Source organism: Petaurus breviceps, unplaced genomic scaffold (genome assembly GCF_028583685.1).
Source record: "Petaurus breviceps papuanus isolate PSGF00001 unplaced genomic scaffold, PetGlider_PUasm1.0 551, whole genome shotgun sequence".
Lineage (NCBI taxonomy): Eukaryota > Metazoa > Chordata > Mammalia > Diprotodontia > Petauridae > Petaurus > Petaurus breviceps.
Genome location: NW_027186372.1, coordinates 32,026,459 through 32,045,824, shown reverse-complemented (window position 1 = coordinate 32,045,824; position 19,366 = coordinate 32,026,459). Strand labels below are relative to the sequence as shown.

Sequence of the window (19,366 nt, the reverse complement as noted above, 5' to 3'; positions counted from 1 at the left end):
CTGGCCTCAGACACTTAACACTTACTAGTTGTGTGATGGGCAAGTCACTTAAAACAAAAAACAATAGCTCTTCACATTTGTGAAGGCAGCTAACATCACCTCTTCTCCCTCTCCCTCTCCCCCACCCCCAACCCAAATCCTTTCCCAGTTCCTTCAATCAGTCCTCTTTTGATATGATTTTCAATTTACTCACCATCCTGGATATCCTCCTTCAGATCCTCCAATGTTTTTTCTAAAATGTGGTGCCCAGAACTGGATATGATACTCCAGATTGGGTCTGACCAAGGCGGAGGAGAATAGGGTTATCGCCTCCCATGCTTGGGATATCATACTTCTATTAATTCAGTCTGAGCTTGCATTAGATTTTTTTCAGGTGGTAGTGGTGTGAGCAGTGGGTAGGGGACCTACAACACCCTTCTTGCTAACTCCTATTTGTGCCTGAGCTAAGCAAAAGTCTAGGTCTTGGGTTGGCTAGGTGGTACAGTGAATAGAGCTCCAGCCCTGGAGTCAGGAGGACCTGAGTTCAAATTTAGCTTCAGACACTTAACACTTACTAGCCATGTGACCTTGGGCAAGTCACTTAACCCCAATTGCCCTCCAAAAATAAAAAAAAAGCAAAAAAAAAACCCAACAACAAACAAGTCTAGGTCTTTTTCACATTTACTGTTGTGTAGTTACATGCCCCTAATCCTGTATTTGTACCATTGGTTTTTGAATACAAGAATAAAGCTTTACATGAATATGTATTCATTTATTCATTTTTTAAATCTATTCTAATTTGATTCAACTCATTTTTCTAACCTTTCTCCCTTTCTTTGCATTCTGTTTTTAGGAGAAGGATGCTAATGACATTTGTCATGTCAACCAAAGCCAGAGATCTAATGGGAAAGAAGATGACAGTCGCTTGAGGGCATCATGGATTCGATCCATATCCATCACAATATCCTCCAACTTCTTCTCCATCTTTATCTTCAGTTGTGCACAAGGATCCCACAATGATTAGCATGGGGCCTTGCATGACCTCATGGCCAAAGAAAAATGTCTAAGCAACTTTAGCTAGTGTACTCTATCTATTAAGGTAGGAAATGACTTAAACCTTTCAGAAAGATTTTCAATAAAAAGAATTGAAAACAAGGAAACTCTAGACTCAGTTGTTAAAAACAACAACAATAAAATGCAGACTAGTGAATTATTCAATTGAACTATTCACTTCATAACCTGTTTTCAAAGGATTATGGGGCATGGAGGTTTAATTGTAATTTGGTGAAATGAGTAATATAGGATAAGGGAATTAGGGAGTGATGAAGACTGTTATTAAAGCTCCCATTTCTTTAAGGAGTCTTATTCTATTCAGGAAAAAAAAACCTTGGGTGGAGAGATGGGATGTATAGAGCTGGATTTTGAGCATGATTTGTTCCCAGCAGGTATCTAATAAGTGCCCATAAGTATTGGCAACTCACTAAAGTGAGGGCCTTCTTGCTTCCATGGATGGGGCTTCTCAAGACTCTTAATGGGATGCAGAAATATATCAAATGCGTTCAGCTAGCACAGAGTATGGCCAGGTTCAATACTGCCTTATGCCCTTTGGGATGTGGGCAGGCACGGTAGGTTTCTGGATTCCTCTTATGTGCATAGGATTTGAAGATGGAAAGGGGTCTTAGAGTTCCTTCCTTTGCTCTCTTCCTACTCACCCCATTTTACATCTAGAGAAAACTGATGCTTTAATGACTTTCTAAGGATCATATAGTAAGTGACAGAGATGAGACTAGAACCCAGGTCTTTTAAGTCTGAGTAACTATTTATATCAACATATTGCATTCTGCCCACAGATGACACAGACTGATAAGGAATTAACCAGGGGAAACCATCCTCCCTGGGCACAAATACAGACTGAACTGTCTGCTCTGGGTCTCAGGTTGGTCACCAGGAAACCCAGGGAGACACAAAAAACTCACAGACAGATAAGGAGCTATAAAGTAGTGCTAATTTTTCCAGCACTAAGGATTATGAAGGTTTTTTTTACATATATCATTTCATTTCATCCTGACATCCCTGTGATATAGATAGTAGAAGGATCATTTCTCTACTCCCATTTCTCAGAACAAACTGAGAGGCTTGCAGAGGTGAAGTAACTGGTCTAACGTCACATAGGCAGCAAACATCAGAATTGGGATAATAATCCAGTTCTCTGGTTACTCAGCCTGGTTCTTTCCATTCTATCACTAACCCTGCACACAAATATGTATTTTGCACCCTTTTCTCTCTCTCAATGTCACTTTCTTCACTTTCATTATCTCATTCATCTGCTCCCCTGCCTCCCTTATCTTTCCACCCACAGGATTTATCTTGGGTCCCATTTTGGTCGAAACATGAACATGTCTTTAAAGTTTTATCTGTAACTTTAAGGTACAATCCTTCTCAGAGATAGTTGCATTTTAAGATGAGCCTCATGAAGCCTGAAATGTGAGGAGTGAAGCTATATAAACACCTGGAACTGGGAGAGAGATTGTTGGCCAGGGGGGTGTCATACCTTTTGCCCCTTTGAATCATGCAAATTATTTGCAAAACGAGTATTGTTCACAATGGTGACTAATTAGAGAGTGTTGATGGTTCCATGCTGCCCACCCCCACTAGTGGATTGAACACATTACCTTATTAATGAATAACTATCTTTTCATATAAAATACAGCATGTTCTAAGGAGGAGGCAACAGGAAATCAAATGCAACCTCATGGCAAGTATTGAATTCTCAAAAGTCATAGACTTCACAATATATCACCCTTTGGCTGTGGAGTTCAGAGGATGGTGGACAAATGGGAACTGCAGATTGCTGTACTGTGAGGAAATGTGGGGCTGGCATCTTCGTTCACAAGATGGCATTCCCGATGCAGGAAGGTGCTCTGCTGAGCAGGGGGACCAGTCGGGGAATGCTTTGGGTACCAGTGCTTGCACAAGGGGGAGATCACATGTAGGAAGGCTGTGCGGAATCGGTGGGAGAGCAGGTTGTAGATGATGGGGTTCACGGCAGAACTCAAGTAGAAGAAAACACCTAGGGACATGGGCAGAAAGAAAGAAGGAAGGGAAGGGAAAGGAAGGAGGCTGTAGGAAGAACATGCTTTGAAAATGTTTGAGCACTACATAAAGGTGGGCTATTGTTACCTCAATACTTCCAGGACCCATGATTTCATCCCCATGGGTGCTCCCTTCATTGATGCACCTTGCGGTGCTTGTTTGCCCTAATAGAATGTCTCAATGAGTAGTGACAGCCTATAAGAGCTCCTCACTTCATGACCAGCTTTCTGAAGATAAGTGTCTCCTAAGGGCCAGGCTATTTTTTAGATGACAGACACTCAACTTATCACTGAGCTTGGACTCAAAGTGTTTCAAGCTTGGAAGTAACTGCTAGGGCTTTTGCCCCATTATCATAACATTGGAGAACCTAGGCTCCCTTTCATTCATAATGACACATCGGAGGAAGTTGGAAGAGGGGCAGTTATTATTATGGAGGGATATGGAGCATAATGGACACTACTCAGATGAATCACTGATATTCAGGAGTTATATTTAGTGGTGTTGGTTGCAATCTATCCACATCTGTCAATCCTGAGTGACTCATCCATTTTAAAAATGTGTTGTTGTTCAGTTGTTTTAGTCAGGTCGGACTCTTTGTGACCCCATTTGGGGTTTTCTTGGCAAGGATATTAAAGTAGTTTGCCATTTTCTTCTCCAGCTTATTTTACAGGTTAGTAAACTGAGGCAATAAGTTTAAGTGACTTGCCTAGGGTCACACAATTAGTAAGGCTCTGAGACTGGATTTGAACTCAGGACTTCCTGACTCCAGGCCTGGTGCTGTATCCACTGTACCACCCAGCTCCTCCATGTGTTAGAATGATAGATTTAGACCAGGCCTGCACAACCTGTGGCTCTCCAAAAGATTTCTGGCGGCCTGAAATCCTTTGGGGGGTGACAGGTTGTGCAGGATTTAGAGCTTCTTGTAAAGCATCTAGTTAGACCCTTGAATTGTATAGATGAGAAAACTGAGGCTGAGGGAGGGTAGGTGACTTCCCTGGGGTTTCACACCTAGTAAACGTCCAGCTGTATGTTCATTCTAGGGGATCTACTCCACATGCCAAAGGCCTCACTCTCCTCCCTGCAGACATCACGGTGACACTAACAGAGTCTCCTCTGACTGTCTCCTTGTCACACCCCATTCTTGTCATCTCATCAATCCATCTTTTCTTCCTATTTTGTAATTCTTTGATTTTTTCCTGCTCTTCTTGGGGCTTGCTTCCTCATTGGTTATTTGTTATACTCTAGTCAAACCCACTATGCACCTCTCCATTGTGATACTCATTCCTAGTTGTTCTGAGCAGTTGTATTCTTTATTTCATTGGCCATATAATAACCTATACTGGATAATAGCTTAAAAAAACTATAATATGACACAGAATATGGCTGAACATATTACAGGTACAATGGGTTAAATAGGGATCCAAATGGTCAAGATTATTTCAAATGAAAGGGTAGGGAGGATATCAACAAAGGTTTCATGGAAGAAACATTTGAACTTCATCTAGAAAGACGGGTAGGATTTCAACGAGTGAGACTGGAAGGACATTCCAGGAACAGGGGAGTAGTTTGAGCAAAGTCAGGAAGGCAGGTGGTGATGGGGGGGAAAGGAAGAGCCTTCTAGTTTGCCTGGAGCACAGATTATGTGAGGTGGAGTCACATGAGATAAAACTGGCAGGGTGACATGGCCCTGGATTATGGAAGGCTTTGAATGCCAATCTAAGGAATTTATCTGTTATTTATTTGGCAATAGGGAGCCAATGAAAAGCTTTAAGCAGAGAAATGCTGTAATTGTTGTTTGTTCTTCCTTTAGGAGAGAACCAATGACATAATGGGTAATGTCTTGACTTGCATGAGAATTGGATTTAAGTAAGGCAGAGTTGCACAAAGCCATTAGACTTATTCTCTCCTTCAGAGTCATTGGAAGGTCAACTCAGGACAACTGGTGATGGTATGGGATGACTGTGGCATCTTTGATGTCTAACCAAGCTTTAAGTACACCATAGAGCCTGCTTGAGCTGCCCTCATGGCTTTTGGAACAAATTGTTCTCGTCTGCTCATTCAGTCTTTACATGCTTGGGGTAGACACCCCACCCTAACCACAGAGGCCTGTCCGTTACCCTTAACCTGGTTTAGCCCAGCTGTTGAGATGGTTTTACTGGAGTGTGGCCACTGTTAATGCCTATGATATAAAGTGGCCCTTGAGGAGAATTAGTTGGGTATTGGTACATTCAATTAAGGGGCTGAATCCTTGTGATCTCACTGAGAAAGGGATAATTCATTGTACTGAGAGACAAAATGATTCAATTGAAGCTACCAACCATGCACTTAGAGATCAAAAAGAAAGAGATGAAAGGGAACCCCTTCAGGAAACCTTGACTTGAGTTTGTTGGCTCTGACTAGTCAAGCTCCTCTTTTTGATTTCCACTTAGTTAATTAATGTACAAATTCCCAGGGTAGAAACAGCAAGTTAAGCTTTAGAGGAAGGAAGATATATGCCTCCCCCTTGTTGCATATATTGAAATCCTTCATTGGGAACTCCCATTTTCATGGAATAAGTGGCCACAATTATCTTCCCCCTACTCCCCCCAAGACAAAGAACTCCTGATACCTTTCTTTAACACCTTCCTCCTCTGGATGGCTCCATCTCATTCCTCATCACACTCTCTTCTCATGAGTAGGACAATAGAATTTGGAATCCCATTTCCTAAGAGGGATTCCCTATGACTGGAGAGATTCTTCAAATGTTCCTGTTTGTGGATGTTATTCTTATTCCTTGAAACTAGAATGTCAAAGGGTTTTCTCAGTGAGATCCAGGATAACTCAAAAGAGATCAGTCTAACAATATGCACAAGAAAAAACTATCATTCAGACTGACTCTTTTTTAGAACTTAGTGCAGACTTGGATGGCTAATCTATTGAGTGAGTGCATCAGTAGGTGTATCTGGGGCAGGCACTGAAGTCAGACAGTAACACATAGAATGAAATAGGAAGTAGGGAGTGAGCTGGAATACATTTGGAAAATGTGTACTGCTATCAATAATTCCAAAAAGCTCGCTAGTACAAAAACCATCTTTTGAACAAAATGTCCAGATTCTATATTGTTGTGAATATTATAACACAACTAAGTCCAAAGAATCAAAGTTTTAAGGGAACCAAAAGGAACGGGAGAGGAGTGTGGTGAGGTGTAAAAAGGCTATATCAGTTCTAGAGATGCACTACTTATACAAAGTGGCACCATCGAGGGAGTGTATGTAATGGCTAGGGGGGCAGGGGTGATCAGGAGAACCTCGGATCAATTTGATGAGATTAGACAATATAGCCCTTTGTTGGAAAGGCACCTCGCCTGGAAGTTGGCATACGCCCTAGGCTCTTGCTAAGAGGATGTAGAAATCCTCTGATTGGTCCCTAGTGACTGGGACTTATTCCTGATGGCTGGTTGAAGTTCAGGAGTATGTATTATTTTTAGAAGATCCATCCCCCTCTATGATCTCTAAGAGTGAATGGTAAATGTCCACATCATTCACCCACTTTTCTTTTCCTGTACTCATTATTCTCCTCTGAAATTCCAGACCAGAGTATAACAAGAATGAGGGGAGGCGGGGGAGAAGGAGGTGATTTCTTTTTGAGCAGGAGCAGAAAATGATGACTTGCAGGAAAAGCATAAAATCAGCATCTTGTGCTTGTCCAGATAATCTTGAGAAAGGACTTACTCAACTCCACAATCACTGGCTGCTTTCTTCTAGTTTTCTATTTTCTTTTCTGAGCATAGGTCAGAGATTATTCGTCTTAACCATAGGCTTTTCTGGCATCGGTAGGAGGGTTACCTTGTGAATCATTCTGAGTTTGAAAGTTCTCACATATGAGTTAAGTACAGGTCTCCCATTAGGCGATAATTTCCTTAATAATACACTTAGAGAAGAAGAGGATCCTTCACTGGGGATCAACTTGGAGCTGAAGCACTGAAGCCATGCCAAGAAGGATTAGGAGAAGAGGGAATTGGCAACACCTCATGGTATTATATAATATTGTATAGCAATCCATGCCCCTTAATGTCATGAAATTGATTGGAAGACATCAAATTGACCAGGATGTCCTCTAATCAGTAGTCATTTTATGTATAGTAAGAAAAGAATTAAAATTGGCTGTGTAGTGAGAGTAAAGAATGATTAAGGTAACCATGGAATGTAAATACACCTAGAGAAAGGTTCCTAGAACATTGGAAAGATCCCCTGGAGAGAATCTATGAACAAATCTCTATGAATACACAGGATGAGAAGACATTGATGAACTGTGAACTGTGCTGATGGAAGTAATACCCGTAATGATGAGAATCTAGATTCATTGACATCTTGAAGTCCGGGGTTAAGACATGGAAGGGATCTGAATGAATATTCTAATCTAATTCCTTCCTTTTATTTTACAAATTACAAAATATAAAAACAAAAATTGGGGCAGCTAGGTGGCACAGTGAATAGAGCACCAGCCCTGGAGTTAGGAGGACCTGAGTTCATATCTGACCTCAGACATTTGACACACTTAATAGCTGTGTGACCTTGGGCAAGTCACTTGATCCCAATTGCCTTGCCTTCCTGCCTCAAAAACCAAACAAGACAAAAATCCTGAAGCCCAGGAGTAAATTGCCCAAGGTCACATAGCTAGTAAGTGACAGAATTGGGACATAAACCCAGCCTCAAGCCTCTTATTCCATAAATAGGCTTTTAGCCATAACACAATTATAGTCTTTCCAGGATCAAGTAAATTCAGTATGAGTCAATATTATCAATGTGAGTTGTACTATGTCCATAGAATTTAGAAAGAGAGGAAAATATTATAAAGACCATCTAATACCCCTCATTTTACATAGAGGGAAACTATGTAAATATTTTTTTTTTTATTTAGAGAGAGAATATAAATTTCTGATGTCTTAAAGACTTCTATTACTGCTCCACTTCTTTGACCTCAGTACAATTATTGTCTATCACAATTCTATTCACAACTAACTCATGAATTGACTATCTTATGATATTTCTCAGACTTGTGTTCTCAGTTTAAGCTGGTGAAAGCAGAGGGGAGGAGGATGGGTCTTAGAAAATTCTCACTTAAATGCTCTACAAAAATACAAATTTTACTCTTTCTACTGCTTTCCCTAGCATTGAGTATTCCCAGTTTCTCTGTATCTGATTCCCAAAGAGGCAAAAGTTTAATTTTACAGTCTGATAATCCAAAATGATCATATCAACAAAAACTGAAGTACCCCAGCCCTGTGAGACAGCTGTTGACAGGCTTGTCAGTAAAAAATACACACAGATTCAAAGACTTGACTCTTAATCTCTGAAAGCCAGATTTATCAGAAATAGGTGTGATTGCTCGAAGATATGAAGAATAGGTCCATAGACACAGAAAGATGTAAAGATAGACCCCTACTGACTTCTTTGCCCAAGATTAGGGTTAATTAAAACTAATAAAAAGATTTTTCCTAGAGTACTTTAGACAAATCCTGTACCAAAAATTCCTTTAGAACAACCACTTTTTCCAAAAGTGTCTATACTTACCCACACCAGTCCTATCCTCATAGACTGTACCTGTAGTTGAAAAGTGACAGGAAGAATGGGTAGAGCACAAATGCCACTTAAGAAAGAGTTGAGAAATTTGCATTCTATTCCCAGCTCTTCCACTAATTTGATATGTGGTTTTGCCAAGTCATTTAACACTTCTTGGCCTCAGTTTACTCATTAAAATGAAGGAATTGCATTATGAACTAGAATGTATGCTCCTTGCAAGTCAAGATCATTTAATTTTTTCACATTTGTATATCCAGTGTCTAGCACAGTGCCTGAAACATAGTAGGTGCTTAATAAATGCTTGTTGATTGAAAAATTGTTCTAATGTCCCTCCTAGCCCTGACATTCTTTATTCTAAAGTCCCTATTAGCTCTTTTATCCTCTATCCTAATTTAAGGCTTCCATGTGGACCTTACACTTAGACTATAGATCTTCCATGTAACGGTTTCAAAACATAATTCTAATAATGAACTTGATGAATGTCACTTATATATGGGTAAATATTGTAGGTTTCTATCTTTTATTTCAGAAGTGCTTAACCTTGTTTTGTGTTATGAACTCCTTTAGTAGTCTTGTGAAGTCCATGGATCTCTTTTCAGAATAATATTTTTAAATGCATAAAATAAAAGAAATATGATTACAAAGGAAACCAATCATATTGAAAAGCAGCTATCAAAATATTTTAAAAAGTTCATAGTTTATAACCCAAGTGGAATATCCAGAATCTAACATTCTAGACAAGAAGAAGGGTTAGAGAAACAGCTAGACACGAGACATAGACAATGTTACTGAACTTACCTGATATCACATGGATGAGGTTGAACACTGAAGCCAGAGATTCAGTCCATTCTTCCACAAAGCTAAAGAAGAGTCGGTCAATGTGGAATGGAGTCCAGCAGATAGCAAATACCAAGACCAAAATGACTGGAGTAGATTGATGAAAAGGAATTTGAAGGTCAGATGAGATGGCGTGAAGAAAAAACAAAACAACCAAACACCTCTAGTCAGTCCATTACATGAGATCCATGATTACTCATAAGAAATTGGCCTAATAGTTTATATTTGAGAGTTCTGTCCAGCTGACATTCTGTGTTCTGTTCTCCAAAGATCCTTCTAGCTCTGACATTCAGTTTTCAAAGGTCCCTCTGCAATTCTATGCTATCTGGTCCAAGGCCCATCTAATTCTAATAGCCTGGAATTTGAACATAGTGTAAATCACCTTCTTTTTGAACGCTTCCATCACAGAATATTTTTATTAGATTCACATTATAGGTTTCCTTTTTATTACTTATTGCTTTTTATCCTATGACTTAATCCCTCTGCCACTGTAATTTTAAAATGCCTAAATCAGAACACAGAGATTGTAGAGAGATTGTAGAGAGAAATTTCATTTCTTATTTTTGACATGTACTTCTCCATTCATTTATTTTCAAACTGATAACAAGATGAATATCTATTTCTTATTTGATGATAAAGGGCTTACAGTATTTATGACTCATGGAAACTTTGTGTAGAGTTTCACTGTAATCAATAGATGACAACATTCTGAAGGACTCAAAAGACCTATATTTATACTTAAGTATTTGTGATTAAAGGTTGATGAGTAGTCCTGCAAGATAATGCAGGCTAGCAGTCTTCCTGTTTTACAGATTGGGAACTAATACATTGAAAGCTTTAAAAATATTATTTTCTTAGGATCACAAGCAGATCATAGATCTATGTATTACTGTGCCTTTTACATTTGGTTATGCTCCATGAATTTTTAGAACTGAATTCTTGGATTTAAGAAGTCTAAAAAACTTTCTATCTCTAGAATTATAGAACAAAAAAAAAGAGTCAGAAAACATGGAATGTCAGAACTAAAAGGACAAGACAAAGGGAATCATAGAACCTAGAATATCAGAGCTGGAAGAAGCTTGAATGATAGATAACATTTATACAGCACTTCCAATGTGCCAGGTACTGGGCTCAGCCCTTTATAATTATCATCTCATTTGATCTTCACAACAACCCTGAGAAATGGTTGCTATTATTACTCTCATTCCACAGATGAGGAAACTGAAAAGGTTAAATGACTAGCCCAGGGTCACATAGGTAATAAGTGTCAGAAGCTGAATTTGAATTCAGGTCTTTCTGACTTCAGATCCAGCATTCTATCCACTGAACCACCTAGCTCTTTTTTCTTTTTCTTTGCTTTTTGGAGAGCAATTGGGGTTAAGTGACTTGCCCAAGGTCACATGGCTAGTAAGTGTGTCAAGTGTCTGAGGCTGGATTTGAACTTGGGTCCTCCTGACTCTAGAGCTGGTGCTCTATTCACTGAGCCGCCTAGCCACCCCAACCTAGCTATTTTTTTGAACACAGAACCTAGAATGTTAGCAATAAAAGAGACCTTAGAATGTAAAACATTTATGTGAGTTTTCATCCAGAAACATACACTATGGAGCCTCCAACATCAGGACAAGATCACAGAAATGCAGAATCTCACAGGTAGAAGTGCTAGTAGAATCCATTTAATCCATTCTCTACCTGAATAAAATCCCCTCAACAACCTCTCACTTACTTGAACCTCTGCCAGGAGATGGGAGACTCACCACCTCCAGATGCAGCCCATTTTATTTTTGGACGGCTCTAGTAGGTAAGAACATGCCATTTCTTATATTGGCCCTGAATCTGCGTCTCTGGAATTTTCACCTATTGTTCCTAATTCTGACCTTCAGGGCCAAGCAGAATCAAATTCAGTCCCTTTTCTATGTGATATCCTTCAAAATAGGCAGAGGCAGTTAATCTGTCCCCATGAGGTCTTCAAGATGCAAAACGTCCCCAGTTCTTTCAACTGGTCCTTATATAGCAATAGGGCTAAACAAGGTGGTGCAGTGGGTAGAGTGCTGGGGCTGGAATCAGGAAGACTCATCTTCCTGAGTTCAAATCTGGCCTCAGACACTAGCTGTGTGACCCTGGGCAATCATTTAACCCTGTTTGCCTCAGTTTCCTCATATGTAAAATGAACTAGAGAAGGAAAGGGCAAACTGCTCTAGTATCTTTGTCAAGAAAACCCCAAATGGTGTCACATGGAGAGCTAGAAATGACTGAAAACATATTGGAATCCATCACCACTTCAGTCTCCCTCTTTCATGTGTTCCTTATCTTTTCAAAACCAGCTAACCAATATATTCCTTATAATGTAGTGTTTAGTCTAGTGTCTGGAACATACAGTGCTTAATAAATGCTGGTTTACTGACTGGTCCCCCAGAATGTGAACACAGCCCTCTAGATGAATTCTGGCCAGGGAGAATACAAGAGGTCTATTATCATTCTCTGCTGGACATTATGCTTCTCTTTTTTTATTAGAAATGTCCTTGGTATAAAAACAATCATGCTCTACACATTGTCATCAATAATCATAAACATCCAGGCAATGAACTCTGTGTTGTTGGTGGGTGGGCAGGACACATAGCAGACAGGCTTCAATACATGGCTTGGGCCACCAAGAGGACTCAGCACTTTGCAACACACTTGAGATTTTTTTTGTTGTTTTTTTTTTTCCTTTTTATTTTTTGCAACACATAAGATTTGTTAAGTGGGGGTAGGAGAATGAAATAGGACAAAAATGAGGGAGGGAAGGAAAGAGAAATCAAAACATGCAAAAGGAAGAGAGACAGAGGATTGGGAACAGTTGGAGAGAAACAGAAGGAGGGACAAAAAGTCAGGGAGAGAAAGAGGCTCCAGAGGAGAAGAGAGAAACAAAGGCCAAAGACAGGACAGAAAGAAGGAAAGTAGGGAGGACAGAGAAAGAAGAGAGACGATAAAGAGAGAGAGAGAGAACAAGACAGGCAGAAACACAAAAAAGATAAGCAGACACAAGGCTAGAAACTCAGAGACTCACAGACTGAGTAGAACATTGAGTCCAAACCCTTCATTTTATGGAGGAGGAAACTGAGGCCCAGAGCAGGGTAATAATATTGATGGATAGGTAGAAAGACTGAAAGGCAGAGAGAAGAAAGATAGAAGAAAGACTGAGAAAAGATAGGAGGGGGGAGGGAGAAAGAGGGAAAGAGAGAGACAGAAGGAGAGAGAAAGAGAGAGGAAAGGAGAGAAAGAGGGAAGAAGGGAAAGGGAGAGAGAGAGAGAGAGAGAGAGAGAGAAACAGATGGAGAACAAGAGAAGCCAATAGGTTTGACACAACTGAATATAACCTCCTACATTATGCTTCTAGCAATCTATAATCTAATAGGCAATCTAGCAATGCATTAGCTTTTTTTTGTGGGGGAGGGGCTTGTCATATAACCCTACTTTTTTTTTTAATATATATTGAGCTTGTAGTCCATTGAAACCTTCACAGAATTTTTTTAGATGAACTGTTATTGAACAACATCTCCCCATGTTGGCTTTGGGAAGTTAATTTCTGTAGTCCAGGAATGAGACTTGGCATTTCTCCTTATCAAAAGATTTCCTCCCCAACCCCTGAAAGAAATTGCTTTCCCTTCTTTTCCCTTCCTTCTCTTTTACCTTTGCTTGGAGCAGAGGCCTGACAACTTACACAGCATCTTCGTGACTGATTTTCTGGAGGGTCTCTGAACATTTGCAGCCATTTCTTCAACCTCAAGAGATTGGTCTCCCCGAAGCTGAAATGAAATCATTAGGAAGAAGCTAGAAAGGGGAACGATATGTAGTGGGGTAGAGTGAGACCTGGATGGTCTTGTTCTAGGTAGCTTGGCACGTTGGAAATAGCATTGGCTCTGAAGTCAGAAGACCAGAATTCAAATCCCTCCTGTTTCTTCCTGTGTCTTTAGGCAAGTTATTTAGCCTTTATGGGTCTCAGTTTCCCATCAATAAGTGAGGGCATTGTATTGATAGATTCTTAGGTCCATTCCAGCTCTAGATCTATGACTCCATTATAATTTTTGTCATTAATATGTGCCATCTGGGCACCTGTTAGGCTAAAGGCTGTGTCAGTTATGAACAGAATTATGGTAGCCCCAGGAAGGGATGTCAGAATATAGACCATAGAGTATCAGAGATAGAAGGAATCACATAGCATAGCATATTTAGGCCTAGAAAGGACCTTAGAAATGATAATTAACATTTATATAGTTCTTGAAGATTTATAAGGTATCTTACATCCATTATCTTTTCCCCCCAAAATTTGTTTATTTATTTTTAGTTTTCAACATTCATCTCCACAAGATTTTGAGTTCCAAATTTTTTCCCCATCTCTCCCCTACCCCCCACCTCAAGATGAAAAGCATACTGATCACCCCTTCCCCCAGTCTACCCTCTGTTCTATCCCCCTTCCCCCTTACTTTCTTGTAGAGCAAGATAGATTTCTATAACCCAATGTCTGTATATCTTATTTTCCAGTTGTGTTACATCCATTATCTTTTTTATTTTTTGCAGGGGGGAAGGCAGGAATTGGGGTTAAGTGACTTGCCTAAGGTCACAAAGGTAGTAAGTGTTAAGTGTCTGAGGCCGAATTTGAACTCAGATCTTCCTGACTCCAGGGCCAGTGCTCTATTCACTGTACCACCTAGCTGCCCCTATGTCCGTTATCTTAACTGATCCTCACAACGACCCTGTAAGATTGTTTCTATAGGTGTTATTATCCCCATTTTACAACAGAGCAAGTTGAAGCTCTGGTGACATAGTGGATAGAACACCAGGCCTGCAGTCAGGAAGACTTACCAGAGTTCAAATCTGGTCTCAGACACTTCCTAGCTGTCTGCCTCCGGGCAAGTCACTTAACCCTGTTTGCTTCTGTAAAATGAGCTTTAGAAAGAAATGGCAAAACACTCCAGAATTTTTGCCCAGAAAACCCCAAACCGAGTTACAGAGAGTCAGACACGACTGAAACATCTGAACAACAGCCACAACTGAATTAAGCCTTAGAGAGACTCCTGAGTTATCCACACACTCATCTACTGGGTCAGTGTGGAGGGTAGGACTCAAATTCATGTCTCTCCTGATTCCGTATCTAGTGTGGCTTTCCCCCTCCCCCCCATTCTACTGTAATTGGCTTTAATTTTGGAATTTGAGGATCAAACAAGATAATAATTGTAAAAACACAGCATGGTGCTGGGTGCACAGTAAGCATTATATTAATTTTATTATTATTTTAAGAGTTCCTTTTTAGCTCTGATATTTAAGGTCCTATGATTCCTTTTATCTCATCCAGTTCAAATATTTTATGTTCTATTCTAAGGTTTCTACCTGACATTTTAGTTTCTAGGTTCTAAAGTACTTTTCAGCTTTGACATTCTGTGTTATTATTAGAACATGGGATACCATATGTAGAAGGGACCTTTGAATATGGAGCATAGAATGCCCAAGCTAAAAAAGGATCTTGATGTTCACATACTCAAAATCCTCAATTTATATACGATAAAACTGAGACCCAGACAGGAGACACATCTTGAACAACATGAGTAAGGTATTAGCCTAAGGGAAAACATTAAAAAACAAAAAAAACTTTGGTAAGTTAATTTCTGTAATAAAGGAAAGTGGGACACTGAAAAGTTCTATACAACTGCCATAGTTGGCTTTATTCAAAAGGCCAGACACTGGGCAATGTTTCTAAGCTGTTACCACAAGTGTATTCACAAAGCTCCATTCACAGCCAGTGCCAACTCAGAGTCACTGGTCTTTAATAGAGAGAATCTCAATAATCAGGTGTCTTTCTTCCAAGTAATTTCTATGCTATTTAAGAAAAGTGGATAGATGTGCTCTGTAGAAAGAACATAGCTAAGGTTAGATCCCAGCATGCAGCCAAGAAACATTCCAAAAGAAACTCATTTTAATGCATTTCAAAGAAGGCACATTCCTAATTCTTTGTCATCTTAGGAAACAGAATTATATCACAAAAGAGTACTCAATCAGACAGGTATCAAGAAACCCTGAGCTCTTATCCTGGTTCTGCCACTAATTCACTATGTGGCTGTGGTCAAATCATCTCTATCTGGGCCTCAGTTTCCTCATCTGTGAACTAAGCATGGCGGGCTAGATGAACTCTAAGGTTCCTTGTAGCTCTGACATTCTTTGTTCTTTGTTGTTGAAAGAGCCCTGGGTTTGGAATCAAAGGACTTGAGTTTGAATCTTTATGATCTGTGTGACCTTGAGTAAGTCATTTACCTTTTCTTTGCTACAGAGGCAGCCACTCCAAAAAATTAGGCCTAAACCACTTTTCTCTTCCCTAGGTCTCTTGGCTTCCTGATCTTTTTTCCTCAATAGATTAGACATTGGGGAGAAAGGAATACTGAGGAAAGCAAACAAATGCTTAGACATCTGTCTCCTCCCTAGATGCCCTACCTTAACATTCTTGCTCTGTTTTTCATCTGTAAAATGAATATGTTGGACTAGGTCAGTCAGTCAGTCACCAAACATGCACTGAGTGCCTTCTGTGTACCAGGCACCATTCTAAGCACTGGACAATCACTGAAGTCTTCTGCTCTAAATCTTTTATTCTGATTTCCTAAAATCAATCATCCATCAATATTTATCACATGCCAACTATGAGTCAGGCACTGTGGATACAAAAGGCGGAAAAAGACAGCATTCCTTCTGCTTCTGATGTGCCATGTTCTCTGCTGAAACTCTCACATTTTGTGATTGTCTGATTCGCTAACCCCCAGAATGATCAATTCTGAAGCCCGGGACAAGTTATAATAATATTAATAGCCAGCGTTTATGTAGTACCCACCATATGCCAGGCATACCTCTTTACAAAATTATCTCATTTTGTAAACAAAATTCATTTTATAGTTGAGGAAACTGAAGCAAAAAGAGATTAAGTGACTTGCCCAGGGTATCATGGTTAGTAAGTGTCTGAGGTGAGGTTTGTACTCAGTGTAGATCTTGATCCACTTCATCACTTAGCTGCCAAATAGCAAGAAAATGACCTTCAAATGAAGGTGGGGTGGGGCAGCACAGATCTTTGATTAAGAAAAATCGCCACAGTATTCTGTGAAAACATTGCTGGCAAACTAGACACTTTGAAAAGAAATAGGGTGGGTCTGGGTAGAGGTGTGGAAACAGACATTGATTATCGGGTGCTAAGCTTAGTTGTTTCCCCAGTTGAAAGAGTACAAATGCAGCTTCTGAATCCCAGGCTACTCCCATCTCCAGGCAGTTGAAGTCTCGAATACTAGACTTGGAGTCAGGGTGATTGGCGGGCAAATCCTGATTTAGACACTGGCTTTGTGTGGGCAAAGGAGATGATACAAAGTGCTTTGCAAACTTGAAAATGGTATATAAATGCTACCAGCTTTTATTATTAGTTCTATGACAAAAAGACTGTTTAGTCATTTTGGAATGTATTCTCTCTTCCTGAAATCAATTCAACAAACGCTTCTTAAGCCATTTACAACATGCAAGGCCTTATGATTGATGTTATGGATACAAAAGAGAAAGTACCATATGGACATACCTTACAATTTCATAGGAGGCTAGGACATGTATGTACATAAATTAACTGAGTTAAGTAGCAAAATGGGATAGATTCTAAGGAGAGATTCAGATAATTTGCTTTTGAGACATTTCAGGACAAACAGGTCACTTCTCAGTTGGGGAGCTGTTGGGGATTGTACCTCACAGTACAGAGGAGATATTCCTATAACCCCTAGACCCAGGTAAGGAGATTGTAAATGACTTTTAATTCCCTTAAGTTGGGCCTTACCAATAAAAGAATGAGTAGCTGCCATCTGGTGGCTTGAATCACCTGGACCAAGGTCTTAGTCTAGAATATTCACATGAATTACCCATTGCCAGCTTTGTTGGGGAATTATCTGTAGAGGGATAGCTCTGAAAATGTTAGATTTGCCCTCCTAAGAAACATTCGCCCTGCTATGTCCAGGGAGTGGGACTAATCTTTCCTTGTTCTGTATGTTTCCTTCCCACCAGTATCTGGTGCTTTGGCTTGGTGGGGGAATGGGGGTGAATGGGTGGGTGGGTTTTATCCTTTGTGTGTCACAGAGAGCAGGGACCTCAGATCTGCTGGTGTTTATGTGCCTGAGTAGTTTACTCCACAACATCTTTCAGAAGTGGTCAACTAGCCTCCACTTGAAAACTTACCATTCAGCTTTTGAACAGTTCCATGTTTTCAGCTAAGGAGGCAGCTAGATGGCTCAGTGGATACAGTACTGGACCTGGAGTCAAGAAGACCCTGAGTTCAAATATGGCCTTAGACACATACTAACTGTGTTACCCTGGGCAAGTCACTTAACCTTGGTTTCCCTTAACCCACTGGAGAAGGAAATGGCAAACCACTTTAGTAATTTTGTCAAGAAAACTCCATGGACCATGTGATCCCCAGGGTCACAAAGAGTTATATATGACTGAACAACAACAAAATGTTTTTGGCTCATAGATCTTTAGAGATAAAGGAGACAGTGACCTGTTAACAAATAATAGGGAGGCACTTAATCCATGCTTGTTGGTTTATTGGTACCCAGGACTTAACAAATTGTCTTCCATGCAAGCAACATAAGCTTGATAATCCTTTGTTGAATTTGTTGAAGGGGCCTTATTAAAAATAAAAATTCAACACATGTGAATTAAGTGCCTACTATGCACACTATTTGTCAGACTTTAGAATATGAAAGAGCATATGATTTTAAAGATAGTTGGGACCTTAGAACAAAGAACATTAGAGAACAGATCTTTGAAACCACATAGTACATACTTCACATTTTACAAAGGAGAAAACTGATTCCCAAAGAGGGGAAGTCCCTTGCCCAAGCTCCCACAAGCTCTTGTAGTCACAACATAGTCATATTTTTGCTTTTCCTGATTGTGCTTTTGAAGGAGGAGGGATGGGACAGCCTCAATGAGATACTTCTGCAGGGTTGTCTTTAGTGAGCCAATGTGTTCTCCAATGAAAAGCTAAAAGAACAGAACTCTGCTTATTTGGCATTTCTCCATATCCTTTTCTGCTGTCTAGACAATACCTAGACATTCACCTCCAGGAGAATTATACTTTAGAGACTATCCACAGAGACCTCAGGCCTGGTAATGGGACCTGTTGCTCACAGCACTTAGAGATGGACAGAGAAAGGAATATATTGAATCATATAACAGAATCCATGGCATCTTAATAGGACACAACATCAATGTGACAAACCTATCCTTTTCTCATTTGATTTAGTTTTCAAGACCTTTCTCCTCCACGATTTAACTCAGTTTATTAAAAAGAAAGGAGGTCATAGAGGGTTGACATTTTTTTGGTAGTGACAAACTCAGTTCTATACCTCATAGTAGAAAAATGTCATTGAAAGCATAAATCCTTAGCTTGAATTTTCCTTCTAAAAATTTCTGCTACAAAGAAAATTATATATCAGTGTGTGGGGAAAGGAAACTAGGAAAAGGGAAGGAGATGATCCTATGACCATGAGAAAAAAGAGGGAATGAATTAATTTCTTAACATTTCTTCCTTCTGTGTGTGTATGTGTGGTGTGAGATGTCTCTTGTTTTTCCTTCTCTGAACTTCTCTGTCTTTCTCTTGCCCTTTCTATCTCTCTCCAACTCTCTTATCCCTATCTCTCAATATTTCCCTACTGTTTCATTTATCTACAAATTGGTTTCATCTCTCTATCAAATGCTTGTCTATCCAATTTTCCATCTATCTGTCTGTCTATCTATCTATGTATCTATGATCTATGTATGTATGTATGTATGTATGTAGGTATGTATGTATGTATGTATCTATCTATCTATCTATCTATCTATCTATCTATCTATCTATCTAT

The 19,366-nt window shown here is 39.7% G+C and overlaps 1 protein-coding gene across 1 annotated transcript in view; it reads right to left on the bottom strand.

Annotated features, from left to right (window-relative positions):
- Window positions 1–2,795: 2,795 nt before the first annotated feature.
- Window positions 2,796–19,366, bottom strand: part of NMUR2 (neuromedin U receptor 2) — an 18,000-nt gene continuing 1,429 nt past the window's right edge. Inside the window, exons 2-4 of the mRNA XM_069102288.1 lie at window positions 13,171–13,255; window positions 9,432–9,557; window positions 2,796–3,049 (exon numbers count right to left, since the gene is read on the bottom strand). Coding sequence (XP_068958389.1) covers window positions 2,796–3,049; window positions 9,432–9,557; window positions 13,171–13,255 — 465 coding nt within the window. The remainder of the gene's footprint in view (window positions 3,050–9,431; window positions 9,558–13,170; window positions 13,256–19,366) is intronic.